Source organism: Pelophylax lessonae (assembly GCF_965119305.1).
Source record: "Pelophylax lessonae genome assembly, chromosome: 12".
NCBI classification, from domain to species: domain Eukaryota; kingdom Metazoa; phylum Chordata; class Amphibia; order Anura; family Ranidae; genus Pelophylax; species Pelophylax lessonae.
This window is the reverse complement of record NC_138779.1, coordinates 156,576,817-156,602,172: the sequence shown is the minus strand read 5'-3', so window position 1 is coordinate 156,602,172 and position 25,356 is coordinate 156,576,817. Positions and strand designations below refer to the sequence as shown.

The 25,356-nt window shown below is 44.8% G+C and overlaps 1 protein-coding gene across 1 annotated transcript in view; it reads right to left on the bottom strand.

Annotated features, from left to right (window-relative positions):
- The window catches only part of LOC309568933 (uncharacterized protein), a gene marked incomplete at its 3' end in the record, with an annotated part of 365,261 nt that overhangs the window by 160,442 nt on the left and 179,463 nt on the right, over positions 1-25,356 (bottom strand). The window contains exon 3 of the mRNA XM_082274701.1: positions 6,818-6,961. Within this exon, the coding sequence (XP_082130827.1) occupies positions 6,818-6,961 (144 nt within the window). The remainder of the gene's footprint in view (positions 1-6,817; positions 6,962-25,356) is intronic.

The following is a 25,356-nucleotide window of genomic DNA, read 5'->3' as shown; positions in this document are numbered from 1 at the left end:
TTGGGGGGATGGGGTGGGGGATGTTGGTGGGGAGGGGGGGGGCTGGGGGTCTCGAACTGGGCCTATTCTGTTGTTACCTTTTCATGATCCACTATGTCTCTTAACCCTCTGTCCTCCTGCCGTTCCCTTGGCGGTGTTGATGTTTCCACCGCCTGGGAATTGCCTGAGTGCAGACTAGCTCTGTGAAAGTGCCTTACTGGCTCCTTGGTGGGAAACAATTTTGTGATGTTGTGATTTTCATGCACACTAATGGTCTTATCTCTACAGGTGTTATGCTTTAAGGTTGGGGCACAGGCTTCTCCCTCCCTTGTTTCAGGGTGACATTAGGTACTCCATGGGTTTCTCCTTTCCTTCCCCCATCCCCTTTTGTTTAGACACTGATTACTGATCACGGTTACTTTGGGTTGGGTTATGTTGTTTTTTGGCCAAATTTGTCCAGACTGTTGCATATTTTTCTGTGTTCTACCCCCTCCTCCGTTCTCTACTTCTGTACTCCTACATTTAGGGCTGCCCCCTCGCCCTTTCCTTATGGGACTGGGCTGTATGCCCCTGTATTTAGGCTTGTATGCCAGAGCTACTCCCCTGGTTTCCTTGCATTTATAGGGCTCTTTTTTAAGCTTTCAGGGCCTTCCAGGTGCCTGGTGCTGACTCCCATTTTTGGATACTCTACCTTCCACACTCGCCAACGGCTGAGGTGATTTACCTCCCCCGAACTTGATCCGATATTTTTTCTCCCCTCCCTTCCCTTAGTTGGGTAAGGTAGCAGGTCTACTTACACCCTCGGTTTTTGTCCCCTACCTGCTCCCCCCCTCCCTGCTTGTTCCCCTCCCTTACCTCTCAGACCTTTCTCTTTCCACTCTCTTCTCCCCCCCCCCCTCTTTTTTTTTTTTTTTTTTTTATTTTATAGGGTTTTGGCTCCTACCAGTTGCTAACATGCCACGTGCCCCTTCGTTGGGCCCCGACGCCCAAAAACTGAAAATAGTTTCCTTTAACGCTAAGGGTCTTAACACCCCACAGAAGCGGTCAACGGTTCTAACGCATATGCGCAGACTCAGAGCGGACGTGGTCTTTCTTCAGGAGACGCACTTTCGCTCTGATGCTATTCCCCGCTGCCACAACAAGTATTATCCTACCGTTTTTCATGCTACGTTGGCTGACTCTAAGACTAAGGGGGTTTCGATTCTGATTGCCAAGTCTGTTCCTTTCACCATCTCGGCCTCTTTAGCGGACCCCCTGGGTCGCTATCTCTTTTTGACTGGATCTATTCATGACCAGCCTCTCACTCTGGTGAATGTTTATAGTCCAAATTGCTCCCAAGTTTCTTTTTTCCGTGCTGTGGTTGCTGAACTGATTCCCTTCCAGAAGGGCACTCTCATTTTTGGGGGTGATTTCAATGTCCCTTTGGACCCTCTGTTGGACACTTCCACGGGTTCCACTTGCCTTCCCTACAAGGCTCTGAAACAAATTAAATTGGGCCTTCAGGAATTGTCCCTGCATGATTCTTGGCGCACTATGCATGCACGTGATAAAGATTTTACTTTTTTCTCCCCGCTGCACCGGAAGTATTCCAGGATAGATTATATCTTTCTATCCCAAAAGGATTTGATTTATCTTGCGGATGCTACAATTGAACCATCTATTATCTCCGATCATAACCCGATAACGATGACACTGTCTCTGCCTATCTCTGTTCCACGGGACAGAATCTGGAGGCTGGACGCCTCCCTGCTGACGGACCCTACCCGACTTTCCGAAATCCGCTCCTGCCTAGTGGATTACTTTCGATGTAATTCGACTCCCGATACATCTCTGGTCACTCAGTGGGCTGCACACAAGTGTGTGGTCCGAGGTAAACTCTTGGCGCTAGCCTCTGCGCTGCGGAAGCAGAGGGAGGCGACCATCTCTGAGTACTTGTCTCAAATCTCTGCCCTGGAGAGGGCTCACAAGAAGACGCTGGCTCAGGCCACGCATGACACTCTCATGGACACTAGAGAAAAGCTTCAGTTGGAGTTAGACAGGAGGACACGCAGGAGCTTTTTGCTTTCTCAGAAGCTTTTTTATGAGCATGGCAATAAGAGTGGCCGCCTCCTTGCGAGAGCCTTGCATGCCCGGAAAGCCAAAACGGTCGTCCACCACCTTCGCTCGGATTCTGGCTCGCGTATCTCTAACAATAGGGATATAGCTGGCGCATTTGAGAGGTTCTATTGTCAGCTGTATAACTTACCACATGAGAAATCTCCCTCCTCTACCCCTGAATCGAGAGTGCGTGCTCTCGACGACTTCCTCTCCAGGAATCTGACTCAGGGGATTTCGTCGGATACCAGGGCTTCTCTTGACTCCCCCATCACCCTTCTTGAATGGACGTCGGCACTCAAGCAGCTTAAGCCAAACAGGAGTCCGGGCCCGGATGGCCTGTCTGCGGCTTACTATAAATCTTTTGCCGATGTTCTATCCACCCCATTTCTGGCGGCGTTTAATTCTCTTTCGGCTGACCAGCCCCTGTCCCCATGTATGCTTGAAGCGCACATAGTTGTTATCCCGAAGGAGGGGAAGGACTCAACCGCTCCGTCCAATTATAGACCGATTTCGTTGTTGAACGTGGATATAAAAATCTTTGCTAGAATCATGGCTAACAGGTTGCTTCCTCTCCTCTCTAAAGGGATACATCTTGATCAAGTTGGCTTTATCCCTGGCCGGGAGGCCAGGGATAACACCATTAAAGCTATAAACCTCCACCACGTCCTTTCAATGTCTCGGCAGAGGGGGTTCCTCCTCTCCCTGGATGCCGAGAAGGCGTTTGACAGGGTGTCGTGGGACTATATGGAAGCTGCCCTTCGCGCTTGGGAGTTGGGCCCGCGCATGTTGTGCTTCCTTATGTCTCTCTACGCTAATCCGAGTGCCCGGGTCCGGGTAAACGACACCCTGTCGAATGCCTTCCCCGTCCGCAATGGAACCAGACAGGGGTGCCCTTTGTCCCCCCTACTTTTTGTTATGACATTGGAACCTTTCTTGAACAGTATTAGAAATAATCCATCTATTCGCGGGGTCAAGTTTGCTTCCAAGGAATACAAGGTGGCCGCTTACGCAGACGATCTCTTGCTGTTTTTGACTGATGCCTTCGGTCATGCGGGAGTTTCGTCAATTTTCCTCTTTGTCTAACATGAAAATCAATTTTGCCAAATCTTTTGCACTGAATGTCTCCTTATCCCCTCAAGACGTGCAAATGTGCAAGACCAACTTCCGCTTTGTTTGGAAGCAAGACTCCTTGACATATTTGGGCATACAGATTCCGGCTGATCTGCGAAATTTGTTCCTTCGGAACTTTCCCCCGATTCTTTCCAAAATTAAACAGGATCTCCTCGCTTGGACTCGTTTGCCTCTATCTTGGTTTGGGCGAGCTGCGGTCTTAAAAATGAATGTTCTACCCAGGCTGCTATATGTTCTCCAAACAGTTCCCGTGGCAATTCCGCGGTCCTTCTTTGGGGACTATAAACGTCTTGTGTCCGCGTTCTTATGGAATAATAAACATCCCCGTATACGTTACAACCTCCTCTGCTTGCCCAAACACAAAGGAGGTATTGGTCTTCCTGACGCTCGGAATTATCACATGGCGTGTCACTTAACTAGAATCATTGATTGGAACGTTCATGAGCCGTATAAGGACTGGGTGTCCCTGGAAGGTGGCTTCACTACACTTGATTTGGCTACGTCCCCGTGGTTGAGTCCCACTCATTTGCCGCCCTCTCTTCGGCTTCACCCTTTGATCGGCCCTACTCTCCTATCTTTCCGCACAACGTGCAAAACGCATGGTGTCTCGAGGGCCCAGGGTCCGATGACCCCGCTCAAACTCAATCCTGACTTTCCCCCCGGCATGCACCATCATTACTTACTTGACCACTGGCCGCAGGCACAACTGCGCATTCACCATGTCAGCGACGAAGAGGAGGTCTTTTCGGCCTCTTCTATTGCTCAGAAAGCAAAGAAACCCCTTGTTCCACCTTGGTCCTATCTTTTGATGGCCCACTATGTGCGAACATTCATTAGAAAGTTCCCCTGTCGGGATTCCCCGACCACGTTTGACGGGCTCTGTCAGCAGGAAGGCCCCCTCCGTGGGCTTATCTCCGTCACGCACTCTCTCCTGTTTGAGGACTCGGGTCAGCTTGTTCGTACCCGCTGTGCTGCCTGGGAGAGGGAACTGGCCTGTTCGTTCTCTGAAGACGAATGGGAGCAGATCTTCTTGAAAAACCACAAATGTTCGCGGAACGTTACGACCCAAGAAAACGGTTATAAAATTGTTTCTCGGTGGTACCGCACCCCGACGCTCCTTCACAAGATTACACCTTCCATACCCTCCACTTGCTGGAGGTGTCTGGCGGACACTGGCTCTCTCCTCCATATTCTGTGGTCTTGCCCTCGATTGACGGCCTTTTGGACGGAGGTCCACCGAATCATGAAACAGGTGACTATGGATGATCTGGACTTCTCACCGGCTCAATTCCTACTGCACCACTCCCCCTCCTCACATGCTTCCTACACAAAATCGCTTACTGTCCAGATGATCAACGCGGCGCGCCAATGCGTTCCTGTTCTGTGGAATTCAATGCAGGCACCTACGATTAAACAGTGGCTGCGTAGAATTGCTGTTATCGCAGAAATGGAGGAGCTCATCCATGTTGCCAATGACACCCCCACTAAACATCACAAGAAATGGGCATGCTGGGCTCACTTCACAACCACACCGGAATTTGCTACACTTAACGCTTAAGCTACGCTTGTTTCTTTGGTGATACACCTTGGTTTGATATCATATTTTGGGGCTACTTAGATGGTACATTGGTTTTCCGAATCGACACCCTCATTCCCGATGTTTCTATTATTGTTGGCTATTATTACATACGAATTGGCATTAGCTCCCCCTTTTTTTTTTTCTCTCTCTCTTCTCTCCTCTCCTCTCTTTCTCCTGTCTCCCCCTTCCTTTCCCCACCTTCCCCTTCCCCCTCCTTGCCCTGCCTCCCTCCTTCTCCCTCCCTGCCCCCGACCTCCTTTAGGTGCTCTGACCTGTCTGGCTGGTCCACACGGCTCGCACCTTTCCACAGCCCTTCCTGACGACCATTTTTTTTTTGTTCTTTCTTTTATTTTCTCCCTCTTTTTGATTCCCCCCTCCCTACCGTTGCTGTGCCTGGGCCGGTTGGGCCGGGAGCGCGTTCATGTGCAAGGTCATGACCCTTTTGACTTAGAGTGCCTCACAGTGGTTCTCCTTTTTTTTTTTTTTTTGTGTTCCTAAGCTGTACGGGTTTGTTACTGTTTTTCTGTACTCCCTCACATTTTTGGATATAGGGATTTTGGATCTGAACCTTCCCCTCTCGGGGTTTGGTATATCATTACAGGTTACACATTCTATGCAAGATTTGACAGATGCTCCTGGACCGATACGCATAGCTTGGAGCTTGCGACGCCTTACGTTGGTCCTGGGTCTTATTGGCCTTTTTATGTCTGCAAATGTGGGTGGGGAACTCAATTGTTTTTATATATACTGTATATGTATATTTACTTGCATATGGTTGTCATTTTTGCTGTATTGTATCTTTATTATTCAATAAAACGTTTTGAAAAAAAAAAAAAAAGAATGCTCCCCAACAGCGTGGCTGCAATGGTACCCTGGCTATAATCTCACAATATCTGTGAGGGTTAAGGATAGTACGCACCCGTCCATGTCCCCTCTCCTTGTTGACCCAGAAAAGCTTCATATGCAGATTCCGGATTCATCTTCCCACCCCTTCTTCTCCTCCCTTCCTTTTCCTATCCCGTTTTTCCTAACTATCCCCACCTTTCTTTTTATTTATTTATTTTTCTTTTCTTTGCCCCTTTTTCTCTTATTCTACCTTCCTCTTTCATTCTATATCACTTTTGGATTAGAATACCTGTGGTAATTTTTTTTTACCTGGTTTAACAATCCATGTGTGAAACCTTATTACAAGGTTAACTTGAATACGTGTCTAAAGATGGCCATACTTTATACAGTTTTCTTGTTCAATTTACTTTCAACTATGTAGTGCAAGGTACAATAAATGAGGATTAAACCAACACAGGGTGGTACCTTGTAGTGTAAGGGCATGCCTGATTGCATACAAATTGAAAGTGTTTAAGTTTGACCTCATATTATATGGTTTTGGTAAATCTAAAGGAAAATTGTAAAAAACAATTGTATAATGTATGGCCAGCCTTAATCTTTACTATTATCATGTTTCAACTACAGTCATTGTCACTCTCATTGGTCCACTTTCTCGCTACCTGGCTATGAGACATAACCTACTGTCATTGTCACTTGTTTTTCTCAAGATGTTGCCTTGTGTCTCAGATATGTTAATGAAGCTTACTAATCCTGCTTTTATAAGTTTGTGTTTTTTATTCAGCAGTCATTTGTATACTGTATTTTTGTACTAATGTATCAAGTCTATGTTTTCGTATTGTTTTTTTGTACTCGGTTTAAAATTTTAAAACCCAGCAAATTCCTTTTTACTCTACCATTGAAGAGAGACATTATAAAAAAAATATTAGGGATGCATTCTAAAGAGCTAGCTACCCAAACACAATTGAAGACATAAATGCCAAACAATTGCACATGCAAAAAAAAAAAAAAAAAAATGTAAGTTGTGCCGAGGCATACAGTTGAGTTTTTACTATTATATAGCACAAACGGTCCTGTTTTGAAATCCTGCACATTCGAAAATCAGATTTACCAACAAGTTCAAATATGAATAAAGCCCCATTTAGATATAGAGACGACTGCTCTAGTAGGCAGAAAACACATACATACCGAAAATGTGCAGTCTTTTAAAAATTGAAACTCCCTTAGAAGTGTTTTTATACGTTCCTTGAGTTCACTTTGAGCTTTTTCTGTTAAAATCTCCAGCATGGTATAAGTATCATGGATCTTCCAGAGCGCTCTACAGTGGCTGTCCTATGGGACAAAAAAAAAACGGAATTTTTGTAAAATCTTACCTGTAAAATTCCTTTCTCTGAGTCCTCCGACAGTCGCCGCCTCTTCATATTCGTCACATATGGGGTATTAGACTTTGCTCCGAAGGAGTAGCTAGGCAACAGAATATGTTAACATTAAAGCTTTTAACATATCCCACCCTCAAGGGGTGGTCCCCTCAGTCAATACCCTCCTACTTCCTGCAACCATATCTCAGTTTCAGTGGAATAGCAGTAGAGTATACAACCAAACCCCAAAAGAGGGGCGGGGGGCGGCGACTGTCGGAGGACTCAGAGAAAGGAATTTTACAGGTAAGATTTTACAAAAATTCCGTTTTCTCTTACGTCCTCCGACAGTCGCCGCCTCTTCATATTCGTCACATATGGGGACGTCCCAAAGCAGTGCAAACATGAGGGGTGGGAAACGCATCCGCGCCGAAAGGCAACGCAGTCTCCGCATCAAAGAAAGGAACCTTACCAAAGGAAGGAAACCAGCTGGGCTACAGGAAAAACAAGTGCTCAACAGGAGCAACAACCCAGGAAAAGACAAATAACCAGGGGATAAAAAACTTATCCCAACAGCCAGAGGTCCCCAACAAGGGACCCTAGGGAATTGCCGCACTAAGAACCTTGCGGCCAAAGGAAGCATCCGCCGATGCCTGAACTTCTACTTTGTAGAATTTTGTGAAAGTATGCACGGTCGACCAGGTCGCCGCCTTACACACCTGGGCTACAGAAGCCCCATGACGACAGGCCCAAGACGTACTCAAAGATCTAGTAGAGTGCGCCTTCACAGGCACAGGGGGAACCTTCCCCTGCAAAGCATAGGCCTGTTCAATGGTCTGCCTGATCCATTTGGCGATGGTAGAGGCCGACGCCGCCATGCCCTTCCGAGGACCCTCTAGAAGAAGAAACAAGGAGTCCGTCTTTCGAAAAGACTCAGTCGATTTAAGGTAAACCCTTATCGCCCGAACAACATCCAAAGAATGCAATCTCACCTCCTTTGGATGTTTAGGCTTCGCACACAGCGAAGGCAAGACAATATCCTCATTAAAATGGAATTCCGAAACTCGCTTCGGAAGAAAAGAAGGATTAGGTCGCAAGACCACCTTATCCAAATGAACAACCAGATACGGAGACTTGCAGGACAAAGACGCCAGCTCCGACACTCTGCGAGCCGAAGTGATCGCAACCAAAAAGGCGACCTTTTTGGACAACATAGACGAGATCTCCCTGATCTGTTCAAAAGGAGCACGTTGTAACACAGATAGAACGAGATTCAAGTCCCAAGGGGGCAGAGGATCCCTCCTAGGAGGTACCAGATGCCGCACTCCCTGAACAAAAGTGCCAACCAAGGAGTTGGAAGCCACGGGACGTTGAAACAGAACGGCCAGCGCAGACACCTGACCCTTTATCGTAGCCAGCGCCAAACGCTGATCGACACCTGTTTGAAGGAAGGACAGCACTCGGGAAACCGAGTACGTGCGGGGTGAAAACCCCCTGGACTCACACCAGGCAAAATAGGCCTTCCAAGTACGGTAATAAACCTTCCCCGAGGAAGACTTCCTCGCGTTGATCAAGGTATGAATGACCTCTGGGGAGAGATCCTTCTCCTTCAGGACCTCGGTCTCAACAGCCAGGCCGTCAAAGCCAGCGACTGTAAAGCAGGATGGTATATCGGTCCTTGAGACAGGAGATCGTCTCGAAGAGGCAGACGCCACGGGGCGTCGACCGCCAGATTCACGAGGTCTGCGTACCAGGACCGGCGAGGCCAGTCTGGTGCCACAAGAATCACCGTGCTGCGTTCCGAGTGTAACCTGCGAAGGAACCTGGACAGCAACTGAATCGGTGGAAACGCGTACATCAGCCTGTACTGATGCCACGGGGCCACTAACGCGTCCGACGCGTCTGCCCGAGGGTCGCGCGTCCTTGCCACGAACCTTCTCACCTTGTTGTTGAGACAAGACGCGAACAGGTCCACATCTGGAAGACCCCACTTCGCGCACAACATCTGGAAGACAGCCGGGTGGAGAGACCATTCCCCCTGATCCAGGGTCTGGCGACTCAGATAGTCCGCCTGCCAGTTCTCCACCCCCAGAATGTGAACCGCCGTTATCGCCGGGACATGAGTCTCGGCCCAAGACAGAATGTCGGCCACTTCTCGAGCCGCTCGGGCACTCCTGGTGCCCCCTTGGTGGTTGATGTAGGCCACCGCCGTGGCATTGTCCGTCTGCACCCGAACTGGGCAGCCCTGCAGCCGGTCCGTCCAGCGATGAAGACAGAGATTTATCGCACGCAATTCCAGAATGTTGATCGGAAGGGAGGACTCCCCCTCCGACCAAGTCCCCTGGGCGGACAGAACGCCCAGAACACCACCCCAGCCAGACAGGCTGGCATCCGTGGTGATTACCGTCCATGAGATAGGACGAAACGACTTGCCCCCGGACACCATCGGGGACTGGAGCCACCACGGAAGGTCTATACTGGTGCGATGACTCAACGAGATTTGAAGATCCAGAGATTGAGGTCGCCCGTCCCACATGGACAGGATCTCCGCTTGGAGACCCCGTGTGTGAAACTGGGCGAAGGGAATCGCCTCGAAGGCCGAGACCATCAATCCCAGACATCTCATGCACGTCCGCAGAGACGAGTGCGGAACGTCCCTGAGGGACCTGACTTCCTCCTGAAGAGTTCTGAGTTTGTCTTCCGGCAGGAAGACCTTCGCCTGCACCGAGTCCAGAATCATTCCCAGGTAGGGAAGGCGAACCGACGGACTCAGTGTCGACTTTGGAAAATTTATCGTCCAACCAAACTCCTGCAGAGTTTGCATCGTGACAGACAGGTCCATCTCCAGACCCTGGCTGGTCGCAGACCGAACCAGAATGTCGTCCAGATACCCCAGGACAGAAATGCCCTGGGCCCTCAATAATGCCAGAACCGGTGCAAGCACCTTGGTGAAGACCCGCGGAGCCGAGGCGAGGCCAAAAGGCAACGCCACGAACTGGTAGTGATCCTCCGCAATGGCAAATCGAAGGTACCTCTGGTGACCCTCGAAAATGGGGATGTGAAGATACGCATCCTTCAAATCGATGGAGGCCATGAATTCCCCCGGAACCAGGGCAGCCACCACCGACCGCAGGGATTCCATGCGGAACTTGCGAACCCGCACAGAGCGGTTCAGAGCCTTCAAGTCCAGAATTGGACGAACCTTGCCCTCCCTTCTGGGCACGGTGAACAGATTGGAATAAAACCCCCGAAATCTGTCCCGATGAGGCACCGGAACTACCACTCCCTGAGCCCTCAGGTCCCGCACCGCCAGGTGCAGGTCCCGTAAACGCTCTGGAGACAAGTGAAGATTTGAGGGAAAAAATCTGCTCTCCGGCCGAGAGAGAAACTCGATCTTGTAACCAGATCGAACGATCTCCTGAACCCATCTGTCCCGCACGCGGGCCAACCAGGGCTGAAGAAAACCGAGCAAGCGTTCCCCCCACCCCAAAACTGGGTGAGGGCTCCCCTTCAGGCCGCACTGTTATGGGCTGCGGATCCGGATTGACCGGACTTCTGTTTACCAGACCAGGGCTTCTTCTGAGAGCCTTGACCTTTGAACAGTTTGCCCTTGTAGTGCGACCGAAAGGCACGAAAGGACCCCTGAGGGGGCCGAAAACTAGCATGCTTCTTCCCAGAAGCCCCCTTAGCCTTGGGGAAATGGGGCAAGAGAGTGCTCTTACCTCCGGTGATCCCCTTAATCAACACATCCAAGGACTCCCCAAAAAGGCGAGACCCATCATAAGGCAGATTGGCTAAGGTCTTACGTGAAGATTGGTCCACCGACCAACATTTCAACCAAACCAGGCGGCGAGACAACACCGCCACGCTGTGCACACGTGCAGCCAACGGGACTAAGTCCGAGTCCGCATCACACAGATACATGACACCCTGGTGGATTTGATCCACCATATCCAGGGTCGCCGGCGAGGCCGAATCGGCCACTAGGACGCGCCTAAGCATCTGCGTCCAACTTGCGACCGCCTGGGCCGCCATGAGAGAGGCAAACAGAGCCTTAAGCATAGAACCCGTAACAGAATAAGTATGACGGGCAAGAGACTCCAATCTCCTATCCGTGGCATCACGGAACACAGGGGAATCCTCTGCAGGAATCGCAGTGGATTTGTTTAAAACCGCAATTGCGTGATCCACTGGGGGTGGCACACACCACCTTTCATCAGTGGAAGGCGAGAAAGGATAACGCAGCCTGAACCTACTTGGTACAGCAAAAGGTTTGCGCAGATTGCGCCATTGTTCCTTAACAGCGCGCTGAAAATCATCATTGCAGGGAAAAACCTGCGGCGTCCTGCGTTTTCTCTGCGTCCCATAAGCCGCCAAGGCAGCGGGGGGACACACTTCATCCTGCAAACGCAGCGTTTGTTTTATGGAAGCAATCAATTTATCCATGATTGCAAGCTCTTCAGGCGAGCCAGGGGGAGAATTATCAACCCCTTCAACTTCAGCCTCCACCTCGGACCCCACTAGATCCAGGGAGGAGCGGGACCCCGATAAGGAGGCCCCCGCCATAACAGCCCCATCACCTTCACCCTCAGAATCAGAGGAAAGAGAAACTCTGGGTCTTTTAGTAGATTGAGCAGCCACCAGCATCTGCACCTGAGCAGCAAGGCCAGCCACAATAGTGGCTAAATCCCCCCCTGGGGGGGAAACAGCGTTCCCCTGGCTTTCCACCAAGGCGGTAGGAAATTTGCCCTCCTGAGAATCCATTGCCCCTATTACAAATGCCGGATAATAAAGGGTTAACTGCCCCTTTAACAAGCGCGGCAAGCGCAGCCCACCGCACCACACACAAGCACAATGAGACCCCCACAGGGACAATAAAACTGACACAGGCAATGGATAAGAAGGATATAACCTGAGGAGACCCTCGCCGCTGCTGCTGCCTCGATCGGTGTTCCTGGAGAAGAGGAAGCGATGCTGCCAGGGCGCTCTATGAAAGCCTACGGGAGGCTACAAGAAAATGGCCGCCATGCATGTAGAACATGCGGCCGGAGCGAGTGTAGGCAAAATGGCGCCGTTTGACGCCGAAACCGCCGCTCCACAGTACAGTAAAGCACACATGTCATCCATGTATAAAAAAACATGTCAGATCGCCGCAGCGATCGCTGTACAGTGCCCAAACATGCCCAAAACATGCCCCACAGCATACAGCTTCTCACACTGACAAGGCTGACACACACAGTGTCACACAGCTCCCCCCCCCCCCCTTGCAGCCCACAGCATGCAGCCGAGTGATAGGGAGACAAACAGTGTGAACAGAGGCAGGTTACACAGTCCCAGACTGACACCCCCCCAGACAGACAGGTCCCCACATAGATACACTTACCTCACAATGGCGTGGGGGACCCGCACAGGCGAACAAGCCGCTGCACATGAGGCAGGGAGAGTCGCATACAAGACGCACAGAATGGGGGTTAAGAAACCGCACAGCGTCCAGTGAGGTAGCCACCTCACCAATCATCCCTGCACCGAACAGGGATGGGTCGTTCACTGTGCCAGGAGCGTTACCTGGCTGAACGCTCGATGGCAGGCTGGGAAGCCACTGACCCACGACCTGCGACCAGGGGGATCAGCCCGAGACCCAGCCCGCATGATCCTCTTCATCCGAAGAACTAACTAACGCTGACAAAAAGAACAGCTAGGTAAAGGTAGAGAGAAAACTCAAACAAAAAATCAAAAAAGAAGAAAGAGTCTGGGGCACAAAGCCCCAGCACAGAGAGAGCCAGCCACTCCTGACAAGCTAGACATTGAAACTGAGATATGGTTGCAGGAAGTAGGAGGGTATTGACTGAGGGGACCACCCCTTGAGGGTGGGATATGTTAAAAGAATGTTAACATATTCTGTTGCCTAGCTACTCCTTCGGAGCAAAGTCTAATACCCCATATGTGACGAATATGAAGAGGCGGCGACTGTCGGAGGACGTAAGAGAAAGTACAATTTGTTTGATCTATACACTTAATGCAAATATTCTGTGTAAACAACGCAATATACCGTTAGGTGGACCCAATGTATTTACTCTCCAAAACCTCATTAAGGGACTAGTGGAAAATGTTACAACACCAAGGGATTCTTGTATTCCAATTCGTTTATTAGAAGTGTAGAATTGCACAGCTTTGATGCATTTTGCATGCCTGTACTTTCTAGCTCTGAGACTTAGGGCATCTTGTAGTGGAAAATAAGTCCTACAAGGGACAGTACTGTACTGAGTATTGCAGCTTTTCCATTTAATATTTCACTGGGCTATTTTATTTTTATTTGTGGGCGGCACAGTGGTATAGTGGTTAGCACTTTCACCTAGCAGCAAGAGGGTCGCTGGTTCAAATCCCAACCACGACACTACCTGCCTGGAGTTTGCATGTTCTCCCTGTGCCTGCATGGGTTTCTTCCGGGTACTCCGGTTTCCTCCCACACTCCAAAGACATGCTGGTAGGTTAATTGGATCCTGTATAAAAAAAAATGGCCCTACTGTGTATGTATGTGAGTTAGGGACCTTAGATTGTAAGCTCCTTGAGGGCAGGGACTGGTGTGAATGTACAATGTATATGTAAAGTGCTGCGTAAATTGACAGCGCTATATAAGTACCTGAAATAAATAAAATAAAAGTAAATTTCAGTGAACAGCAAGGCTCACATCTAATCCTCCACAGGCAGCCCATTTTGCCTCTTCTTAAGATAACTCTGGGAAGGAAAGGTAGGTGCTAAGAAAAGAAAGTAGAGTGCTAAGAAAAGAAAGTAGAGTGCTAAGAAAGGAAGTGTGGGTACTGCGAAAAGAAAACATGGATCTTATGAAGGAAGGTAGGGTGCTAAAATAGGAAGATGTTAGGGTGAGAAAGAAGATATGGTGCTGAGACAGGAAGGTGGGGTGCAAAAAAAAGGAAGCTAGGTACATAGCCCTATTTAATAAAATTACAGCTGCTTTAGGTCACTAGAATGGAGAAAACTATGAAAACCCTAATTGCCTGTCCTTTTGATCCAATGTTCTTAGTGCTTCCCAAGTCAATGACCTGGTAGGGAGCAGGAGAGGAAATAATTAACATTCTTGTTTTCAGGTAACACTTTTATGTGGCATTCTAGATTGGCTACAAGATTGCTTTAAGACACAAGGAGAAACAATGGGTCACCCTCCTGCAGGATGGGTGCAGTCAGATAACCCCAGGCTTTGCAGTGGAATAATATTATTACAATTCTTACATTCTTGTAATATTCTTACAAGAATGTCTCCAATTTACAAGCCAACCTCTATGCACTGTTTAATTGGGCAACTAGGTGGCAAATGAGGTTTATTGATGATAAATTTAAAGTTATGGACTCTGAGGCCAAAAATATGCATGCATCATACATACTAGGGGGAGTACACCTGGAGCAATCAATGGTGGAGAAGGGGTGTTCTGGTAGATCATAAGCTTAATAATAGCATGCAATGCCAAGCTGCAGTTTCCCAAAGCGAGCAAAAAATTTCTTGTATTAAAAGAGGTATGGACTGAAGAGAGAGAAATATCATTTTGCCCCTGTACAGATGTAAGAATATAGAATATGCAGTTCAGTTTTGGGCATCATTTCATAAAAATGATATTGGGAAACTGGAGAAAGTGCAGAAAAGGGCAACCAAACTGATAAGAGACATGGAGGAGCTCAGCTAAGAGGAAATATTAGCTGAACTGAATTTATTCTCTCTTGAGAAGAGGAGATTAAGGAGGGATATGATCAACATGTATAAATACATGGGTGGTACATATAGGGAATTTGTTGTAGAGTTATTCACTTTACTAAGGTCATAACAGAGGACAACGGGGCATTTCTTACGACTGGAGGAAAAGAGATTTAATCTCTAAGTATGGAAAGGCTTCTTCACAGTAAGAGCTGTGAATATGTGGAATAGACTCCTTCAAGAGCTGGTTCTGTCCAGCTCTGTAGATTATTTTTAAAAAAGGCCTTCATTTTTTTCTAAGTGCACAAAATATAACTGGATACTAATATTTATAGGTAAATTTGGTCCAGGGAATATCAGATTGCTTCTTGGAGGATCAGGAATTAATTTTTTCCCTTCGCTGGAGCAAATTGGATAAAGACTACTTAAAATTGGCTATTATATTATTACATTCCTTAAAAACCGCAGCATCCATTTAAATATTTTCTTCTGTGAAATGAGCTTAGCGCCTTTTCATGCGGTATTTACCAAGCGCTTTTAGCGTTTTCCGGTAAATACCGCAAAACGCAATAGTGAAATGACAGTTTCAGGATCGCATGCAATATTTAGGGAAAACCTGTCCACACACCTAAATACTGCATACGATTTGTTTTAGTGAATGGAGCCCTATGTAACAAAAGGCTCATCTTGATTCCTGTGAATCTAAATCTGGTCATAGATGGATCTTTTTTTCTTTCATCAGCCAGCTGGTTGATCAAAAGAATCTTAACAGATTTCCAGATCTGCATGTTTGAGGTGGAAAGAGGAATCCTCCCAGCTGTGCTACATTTTTTAGCGGAGGGACTCCTCCGCTGTCAGAATACACTGATCAGATCTGCTGGTAATTGGCTCAAGTGCTGATCAAACAATATTTTTCCAACACTCCTTTTCATGAGAAGTTGAACATTAGATCAACTTCTCACGAACGGGAATGGCTGTATACATCACACCCTGTATCAACTGCGCTCTCTGATGAGTTAGGCTGACCATACACAGAGCAAATTTCTTTCCTGCAACCTTGGGTTGCAAGTAAGATATTTGCTAGATTCCCCCAATAACACAGACAGTGATGATGCGGGGATCCTTCCTGCCAGGCCATTGTCTTCTCCCGGTGGGGGAAGATGTCCCCGCAGGGAGAAGACGGTGATTATTGCTAGCAGCTAGTGATAATCATAGGTAAAAACCCAGCATGTTGTTTGTACCAAAGTTTATTGATTGATCAACTTGGTACATTCAGCCTGCCCATACACAGTTTGAATCTCAGCCAGTACCTACTGAACCAGCTGAGATTTGAACCATGTATGGCCTTACACCTGTCATTGGCCTAATCATAAATTGTTCTACTAAATAAGCCCATCACAGATGAAAAGCATCAAAGAAAGCTCACAGTAGTAGAAATCCCACAAGGAAATTACACTGCTCAAAGCTCTATTTAATTGCTCCTCAGGTCTTCCTTGCGCAAAAGGTGCTGGCTCCCTCTGCCTGTCCTGCTCAGCATAGATTGCAAAAAAGTGGAAACAGAGCTGTAGTCTGCAAAAACAAACCATAATATTTATTCCAGGTAGTTGGTTTCCACAGGCACAGTCCTTGCCTTCGATTGGGACCTCTACAATTAGTCCCAATCGAGGTGAAACGGGTGAATCAGAAGAGCATGGCTTAAGGCCAGTGTTGGTGAAACCAGCAACCTGGAAAAAAAAATATGGTGTGATTTTACAGACAGCAGACGGTTTCCACTTTTTTTGCAATCAAAGAGTGCTTGTTGGCTTTACTGGAGTGCATTTTTTTTCTGTGGACAGGATCACCAAAAGAGTTGAGGACTTGCTGCAAAGACTTACCGGTTCTAGGTTAGACACCACTTTGACTTTGTAATCATTTAACAAGACTTGTATCTGTAAAATAAAGAAATATAATAATTACACCATTCGGATATATTATAAGTCTGTTGATCAATCCTTAAATACATAAATGAATTCATGTTTATACATTCTTGTTTTATATGCCCATTTATATGCCCATTCCTGCTTCTAAACTCTAAAGGTTGTGGTACCTTAATGCATTTTCTGGTGGTTCCGTGGCTCGTTTTGAATTAAAAAATAAAAAAAACAGTAAAGTTAGCCCAATTTTTTTCTATAATGCGAAAGATATAGTTACATAATTAATAGATACCCAACATGTCATGCTTCAAAATTGCATACGCTCGTGGAATGGCGACAAACATTGGTACTTAAAAATCCCCATAGGAGAGGAAGTAGGCGGAGTCCTCAAGCGCAGACATGTCTGGCTGATGCTCCACTCCTAGGGGACAGAAAACCACATACAGCAGCGGCTGCCCGCCGAATATTCGCTCAGTTTTTACAGCATTAGTACAGGAAACTGCTGTACATAAAGGTATGGTTTTCAGCGGGTCTCGGACTAAATTTAAGTCCAAAAGTGGCAAGGAAGTGCTTTCCAAAGCCTCAATTAAAATGGCGTCAGCTCCCTCTCCCTCAGCCGCCTCAGAATCACCTCACAGTGCTGACACAGCAGTGAAACTATTCCCTCCTCTCCTCACATATCAAACTGAAACAGTCCGCAGTACCTCAGTTTCACAGGATGAAAAGGACATTGAGTCAGTCCCTCCCAATATATTATCACATATTGAACGTATGTTTCAAAAGGCACTTAAACAGACTTCTGACCATATTACTAATAGCCTGACTAAAGAGATAAGGGAGCTGGGCACACGCATAGCTAATCTTGAAACAAGGATAGAGGATATTGAGAATTTTACAAAGGACCAAAATACAGAAATTGAGAATCTTAAAGAGGAAAACTTAGTACTTCAGTCTCGTCTAGAAGATTTTGAAAACAGGGCAAGAAGCTCCAATTAGCGCATAAGAGGCATTCCTTAATCCATAACTGACTTACAAGTGACAATGTTAGCCTTGTTTCAGGAATTACAACCTGCTATTCCAGTCGAATGCCTGGAAATGGAGTCCATTTTGCGCTATCTCCTAAAAAATCAGAGGGTCCACCCAGAGACATCATCATTAAATTCCATTATTACCGTACAAAGGAACAGCTCTTATCAGCTGCTAGAGAAAAGGGATCCTTAAATTTTCAGGGTCACGAATACCAAATCTTTGCGGATCTCCTATCACCATAAATAAAAGAAGAGCTCTTAAACCATTATTACAAATATTGCAGCAAAAACATATCCCCTACCAGTGGGGTTTTCCTTTTTCGGTGCATTTTACTTTTCAAGGTACTAAATACAAATGTCATTCATCTGAAGAATTTCAAAACACCCTTCAAGACCTTCACCTAACTGAACACCAGAACTTGTAAGGCTCAGAAAATGCTTGACGCAGATCTGCCTCTGGCTCACCACGCACTTTTTTCAAAATCCTCTGGGAAACAAAATTATCGTGATTCACATAAACGTGGTCGCTTCATTTCTCCTTCTCCATCTGCTGAAGATTCCATGGACTGATGGACCAGATAATTATTTTATCTCCTCTGTCTTATGCCAATGTGTCCCATGTTAGTCATCTAATTTCTTTTTCCTAGAAAAGACTTCAGTGTCTTTCTTTATCTTGCCAGCATAATATTTCATGGATCTAATCCCTTTTTGCCACATACTTCAAATTTGTTTTTTGACCTAAATGCTCAAGCTCATACATGTTTTAGCAAACTACACTGTAGCACAGAATTCAATTTAGTTCTACTTATTGTAGATTAATCCCTGTTGCTTGGTTCAAATCAATCTTCTTTTTCTTTTTTTTTTTTTGAATATGGTTATAATTCAGTTTCACTGTGCTACAGCCTTTCCTATCTATAATATGTGCTAGAAGACATGGATAACTTCCTTTAGAGCTCCATAAAGTTCTTTATAGTTGATACTTATTCCCATGAAATGAATTCTTAGATTTGCAGTATCTTGCACAGCTACTACTGGCAGGAGTACTGTGATTTCTGCTCGTTATTATAGCATAAGTCGCTTATACTACTGTATATTTTTTAGAGATTTTTAACTTGTGGTTTTCTGTACCTTCCTAGGTTGTTCCGTGCGTCCTCACTTTGTTACCCTCGGTGGCCTCTCCCTTTCGGAGACTACTGACGGTAGCTATTTAGCCTTTGTTGGGGGATTTCCATCTCCCATCAATGGCATACATTCCTATTGGTTGTGCCTTAACTATTTGTTTTATATATTACCTTCTATGCTAAGCACACAATTGTCCCTTCTGTTTAGTTCTTCCCTTTTCTCTACACATTTCCTCCCCCTTCCCACATCAAGTATGAAACAATCGACAAATTCCACAATGGTATGGTATGGTATGCTAGACATTGTTTATATACAATCTTATGGCCCCCCTAAATATAATGTCCTTGAATGTTCAGGGACTAAATAACCCAAACAAACGTACTAAAGCTTTTCGCAACTTTGCATCATTAAAAACACACATTTTGTGTCTTCAAGAGACACACTTCACCTTACAATCCTCTCCCAAATATTTTAGTCCTAAAAATCCTCAAATTTTTACTGCCTCTGCCTCTACAAAACAACGAGGTGTGCTAGTGGCCTTTCATTGGTCTACTCCATTTACTCTTGTACATGAAATCAAGGACCCTGAGGACAGGTATCTGATTCTCATGGGATACCTTATTGACTCCACTATCACTATAGTGTCATATTATGCTCCCAACAAAAATCCTATTCCATTTCTTTCGCATCTTTTTCAGGTTGTGGATTCTCATAGAATGGGTGCAGTTATGATTTGTGGTGATTCAAATCAAGTTATTTTCCCATTTCTGGATAAATCCCCTATATCTTCTTCGAGCAGCCCTAATAAACTCTTATTCTCACAACTGCTTGCAAAACATAATATGGTAGATTCTTGGAGAGAGGTGAATTCAAACAAGCGTAGATACACATATTTCTCGCCTCCTCATAAAACTTTCTCCCGCATAGACCATATATTTCTCACTATAGGTCTCATACCTGAAACGATTGCAGCTATGGTCATACCAATCACATGGTCTGACCATAATGCAGTATGCACAGTTATTGCTTCAACTATTCCTAAAGCACATGACACTACATGGTGCCTTAATGACTCTTTAGTAAAAAAATAAATCTCATTGTCTGGATATTAAAAATGCTCTCTCTGAATATCTATTACATAATTCAGCGCCAGATGTGTCTCCCCTTACTTTATGGGAGGCACACAAACCAGTTATTCGTGGTATTTGTTTGAGACAGGCTGCACTCTTTAGACATGAACGTAAAACACTTAGAAATTAGAAACAAACTTTAATACATGCTACGCAGTATATCAAAATAATCCTACTTCTTCTAATAAAACCAATCTTGATAAAGCTAGGCTTGAATTTGATCTGTTTCTTACAGAGTCTGCAGATAAGACACTTCGGAGATCGCGTCACAATTTTTACATTAAAGCAAATAAACCAGATTCACCCATGGCCCGCTTGCTCGCATCACTCCATAAACCATTTAAACCCATACGTCTTAAAATCTCGAGAGATACATTTTCCAGCAACCCTATAAAAATTCTTAAGAAATTTAAAACACACCTAGCTACTCTATATTCATCTGAAAACAATTTGAATTTTTCTGCGGCAAATATATTTTTTGCTCAACAATCACTACCGATTCTTTCTCAGTCTCAGATGAAATTTATGGAAAAATCAATTACACCAGATGAAGTGTCCCAAGTTATAAAATCACTAAAATTAAATAAAAGACCAGGCCCTGATGGTTTTTCGGCATTATAACTCCGAGTTTTTTCGGATTCCCTTTCGCCTATCCTATCTAATGCTTTCAAACCACTTCTTAATGGCCAATCCTTTAAACAGGAAACTTTAACAGCAATCATCTGTATGCTCCCGAAGCCTCAAACTGTTCTGTTCTCTGTTATCTCATATAGCTAAAACACGCCGCATCCCCTCGTGCTTGCTATCACTAGACATTAAAAAAGCCTTTGATACCATATCCTGGCCATATATGCAATATACTCTTAGTAAATGGGGTTTTGGCCCAAATTTTTTAAAATGGATCTCTACGCTTTATAACAAACCTAAAGTATATGTTAAATACGCAGGTTATAAATCAGACTTGTTTAACATAGAGAGAGGCAGGCGTCAGGGGTGCCCTCTCTCCCCTCTCTTATTTGCCCTTCTCATAGAACCTCTAGCACACAGTATTAGAAGTAATCCCTCAATTTCTGGTATAGAACTAGGTGGTCACCATCATAAGTTGTGTTTATTTGCAGATTACATTCTTCTTTTTCTATCATTTCCCCATATATCAGCCCCTAATCTCATTGCTACCCTTAATAAATTTGCTGCTATTTCAGGACTAAATATACATTTTCAAAATTCCATGGCCCTAATATCTCATTGAGTGAATCTGAGTTAAATTTAGCGCAGAATGCGTTACCATTTTCATGGTCTTTGAAGCACATTCCATATTTAAGTATAAAATTTACTCCCAACCATTCTGATCTTTATGCAGCCAACTTTACTCCATTATTGAAAAAAGTTACTGAACTAATAACGAAATGGGCATCACTTCCATTGTCAGGGTTTGGGAAGATAAATGCAATCAAAATGGTTATTCTACCCAATTTTTTATATTTATTTAGGGTCCTGCCAATTCATATACCTGCACATTTTCTTCAAATCTTACAACGTAAAATAACTAAATTCACCTGGGGTTCAATCAAACCTAGATTGCCCGAATCCACATTGATTCTCCCCAAAACAAGGAGTGGACTGGGTCTTCCCAAATTTGCCACATATTACAAAGCTGCGCAATTGGCACAATTAACTAAGTATCATGCCACTACTGAAATGCCCTTATGGGTTACGATAGAATCTATCGAATGTGACCCCATCTAAATTTCCAATCTCTTATGGTTACAACCATCGGATCGAAAACATATTACGAATCCAATTACCAAGCATTCTGTTTCTTTATGGGATAGACTAAAGACTAATTATAATTTCCAGTCTACACACAATCCACTACAATCTTTTCTGAGAAATACAGCCTTTTATCCGGCTTGGGAATTCCCAAATTCATTTCGGGCATGGTCTAGGTCAGGCCTGTCAAGGCTATTTAATCTGGTCTCTAGCTTTTTTGTCTTAAGTTTTCCTGAACTTTGTGAATGACCTCATTTACCACATTCAGAACTTTTTCGATATCTCCAAATTAAAAATGTCTATACCCCATTTATAACAAATGGTACCATTCTGAATCAGCGCTCTCAATTTGAGCGTATCTGTATCAAAAACCCACACTCCAGAGGTCTAGTTTCTAGCCTATATTCTCAATTGCTTAACAATCCAGACGTAGATACACCAAACTATGTCAGGAAATAGGAAACAGACCTTGGCCGTACACTTAACCAATCAGAATGGTCTGAAATCTGGTCTGTAACTAAATCTTCTTCTTCAAATATTATCGCAATTGAATCATCATACAAGGTTCTTTCACGAGGGTACTTGGTACAGTACCAGCTAGAATCGCCAAGTTCACACCAAACTATCCGGCTTTTTGTTTTAGAGGTTGTATGGAAATAGGTACACATGTTCATATATGGTGGAATTGCTCAATTGCTACAGTTTTTTGGAAATAAATATTCTCTCTAGCATCTAAAATGTTTGAAGTAGATATTACTCCAGATCCGGTGATTGCCATTTTAAATTTAAAACCTGCATGCCTGACACGAAAACAATTCAAATTATTCCTTCAGCTTCTTAATGCCGCTAAACAAACCATAGCCAAAGCTTGGAAGACTATCACTTTGAATCTTGTAGAAGTTAAACATAGGATGAATAATGCCTTATTACATGCAAAAATGGAAGCTATGGATTGCGATAAATTTAGTACTTTTATAAGCATTTGGAACCCTTGGATTAAACATTGCCTATCACCGGGTTTTGAGGAACAGGTTCTGAATGCTTGGGTAGTTAAGACTTATATTTTATTTACTTTGTATTAACTTTTGTGGTACAAGTTCTATTCTCGATGCCTTCTCCTTTACCCACTTTACCCTACCCTCACCCTGGTGACATCTTCCTTTTCCTTTTTATTTATTTATTTTTTTTATTTCCCCCACAGTCATGTTCTGAATACCTTCTCAAAATCTTAATATCTCAGAATATCATATTAATAATTCTACCTTTTTCTTTTGTTCCTTCCTTTTGTGCAAACTTCACTATACAGTATAACATTTATAATACTTCTGTAACAATATAAGTATTTCTGCTTCTGTTTTTGTTTTGTAACTTGCTTTATGGCTGTATTATAAAACTCAATAAAAGTATTGAAAGAGAAAAATCCCCATAGGAGACATTTTAAAAATTTCTACAAGTTACCAGTTTAGAGTTATAGAGAAGGTCTAGGGCTTAAATTATTGCTCTCGCGGTGATATCTCACATGTGTAGTTTGAACACATGTGAGCATGGGGGCACTAATGACAAAGTTAAAGGAAGGTGGAGGATCCTAAAGAACAATTTCAGGGACTTAGGAAATAGATTGAGGAATAGGACCTCCAAGGTGGTTTTCTCTGAAATACTGCCTGTACCTTGAGCCACACAAGAGAGGCAGAAGGAGATTAGGGAACTTAACAAGTGGCTGAGGAATTGGTGTAGGAAGGAGGGGTTTGGGTTCCTGGAGAACTGGGCTGACTTCTCAGTCGGCTACCGGCTCTTTAGTAAGGATGGGCTGCACCTTAATGGGGACGGTACAGCTCTTTTGGGAAGAAAGATGGCTACTAAGTTGGAGGGGCTTTTAAACTAGGTGATGAGGGGAGGGCTCAGAAGTAGAGTCAGTGAGGAGGGAGCAAAGGACTGAAGGCAGTTATAGAGTCAGCTGCGACAGTAGTTCCATAACGTCAATTGGTAGGTCTGTGCGGGAAAACCTCAGACCAAACAGGAATAAACATAATCACCGAACACGATTAACATCCGTAAAACTAAGAGGGGTATATGCTAATGCCAGGAGCCTAGCTAAAAAAATCGATGAGTTGGAAATGTTAGTCAATGAGTATGAAATAGACCTTGTGGGAATAACGGAGATTGGTTTGACCCCTCACATGACTGGCTGGCCAATATCTAAGGGTATTCGGTGTACCGGAAGGACAGGGTAGGAAAAAGAGGGAAAGGGGTATGTCTCTATGTCAAGAACAATGTAAGGGTGATAGAGAGGAGTGACATTACGGAAGGAATGAGTATGGATTTAGAATCTGTGTGGGTAGAACTCCATAGGGAAGGAGAAAAGGGAAAAGTAATTGTGGGGGTTTGCTATAGGCCACCTAACCAAGGGGAGGAGGTAGAGCTGGATTTTTTAGCACTAGTGGGTAAAGTGGCAAAACTGGGATCAGTCATCATATTGGGGGACTTCAATTATCCCGACATAGACTGGGAAGAGGGGACTGCACACTCACAGAAGGCCCGTCTATTCACGGAAACCTTACAGGATAATTACATGTCACAGTTGGTGGATTCTCCGACTAGAGAAAACGCAGTCCTGGATCTATTGATCACGAATGACCCAGACCTAATCTCGGAGGTAGGAGTCCAGGACTACCTGGGCTCTAGCGATCACAGGATGATCACATTTAGTATAAATAACAATATAACTAGGCAAGTGGGGAACATAAGAACCCTAAGCTTCAGAAGGGCAAACTTTCCAAAATTGTACTCATTGATGGAAAGGGTAAACTGGGACCAAACCCTGGGAACACTGACCACGGAGGAAAAATGGGAATGCTTTAGGAACATATTAAGCAAATGCATCTTGCAGTGCATTTATATGGGAAATAAATTTAGAAGAGACAAAGCCAAACCTGGCTGGCTAAACCGTAGCATTAAAAAACTTATTAGGGGAAAAAAATTTGCCTTTAAAGAAATATAAATCAGAGGGGACAGTATCGGCTTTTGAGCAATACAAGGAGGCAAATGAGAAAAGTAAACACATAATCAAGATGGCTAAAATCAACTTTAAGAGACAAATAGCGAAGGATAGTAAAAAAAAATCCAAATAAATTCTTTAAATATATCAACAGCAAAAAAACTAGGGCAGAGCATATTGCAAACATAATTAACGATGATGGGAGGATGGTTACAGAGGACACTGAAGAAGCAACCATGCTGAATGCTTTTTTCTCGTCAGTCTTTACACAGGTAACGGAGGGGTACACTGACCATGACTGTATGGTTAGTAGTAATACACAGGACTTGCCAATATGGCTAACAGAGGGTGGAATCAGGGAAAGGCTGGATAAACTTAACACAAACAAATCACCAGGCCCGGATGGCGTACATCCGAGAGTACTCAAGGAACTCAGTAAGGTTATATCTAGGCCACTGTTCCTGACCTTTGCTGACAGTATTAGGACAGGAGATGTACCAGGGGATTGGAGGAAAGCCAACGTGATTCCGATATTCAAAAAGGGGCAGAGGCATATCCCGGGAAATTATAGGCCTGTAAGTTTGACATCGACAATATGTAAACTTCTGGAGGGGATAAGGGACTATATCCTAGAGTTTGCTAAAGACAACATCATCATCAGCAGTAATCAGCACGGGTTTACAAATGGGCGTTCTTGTCAAACCAATCT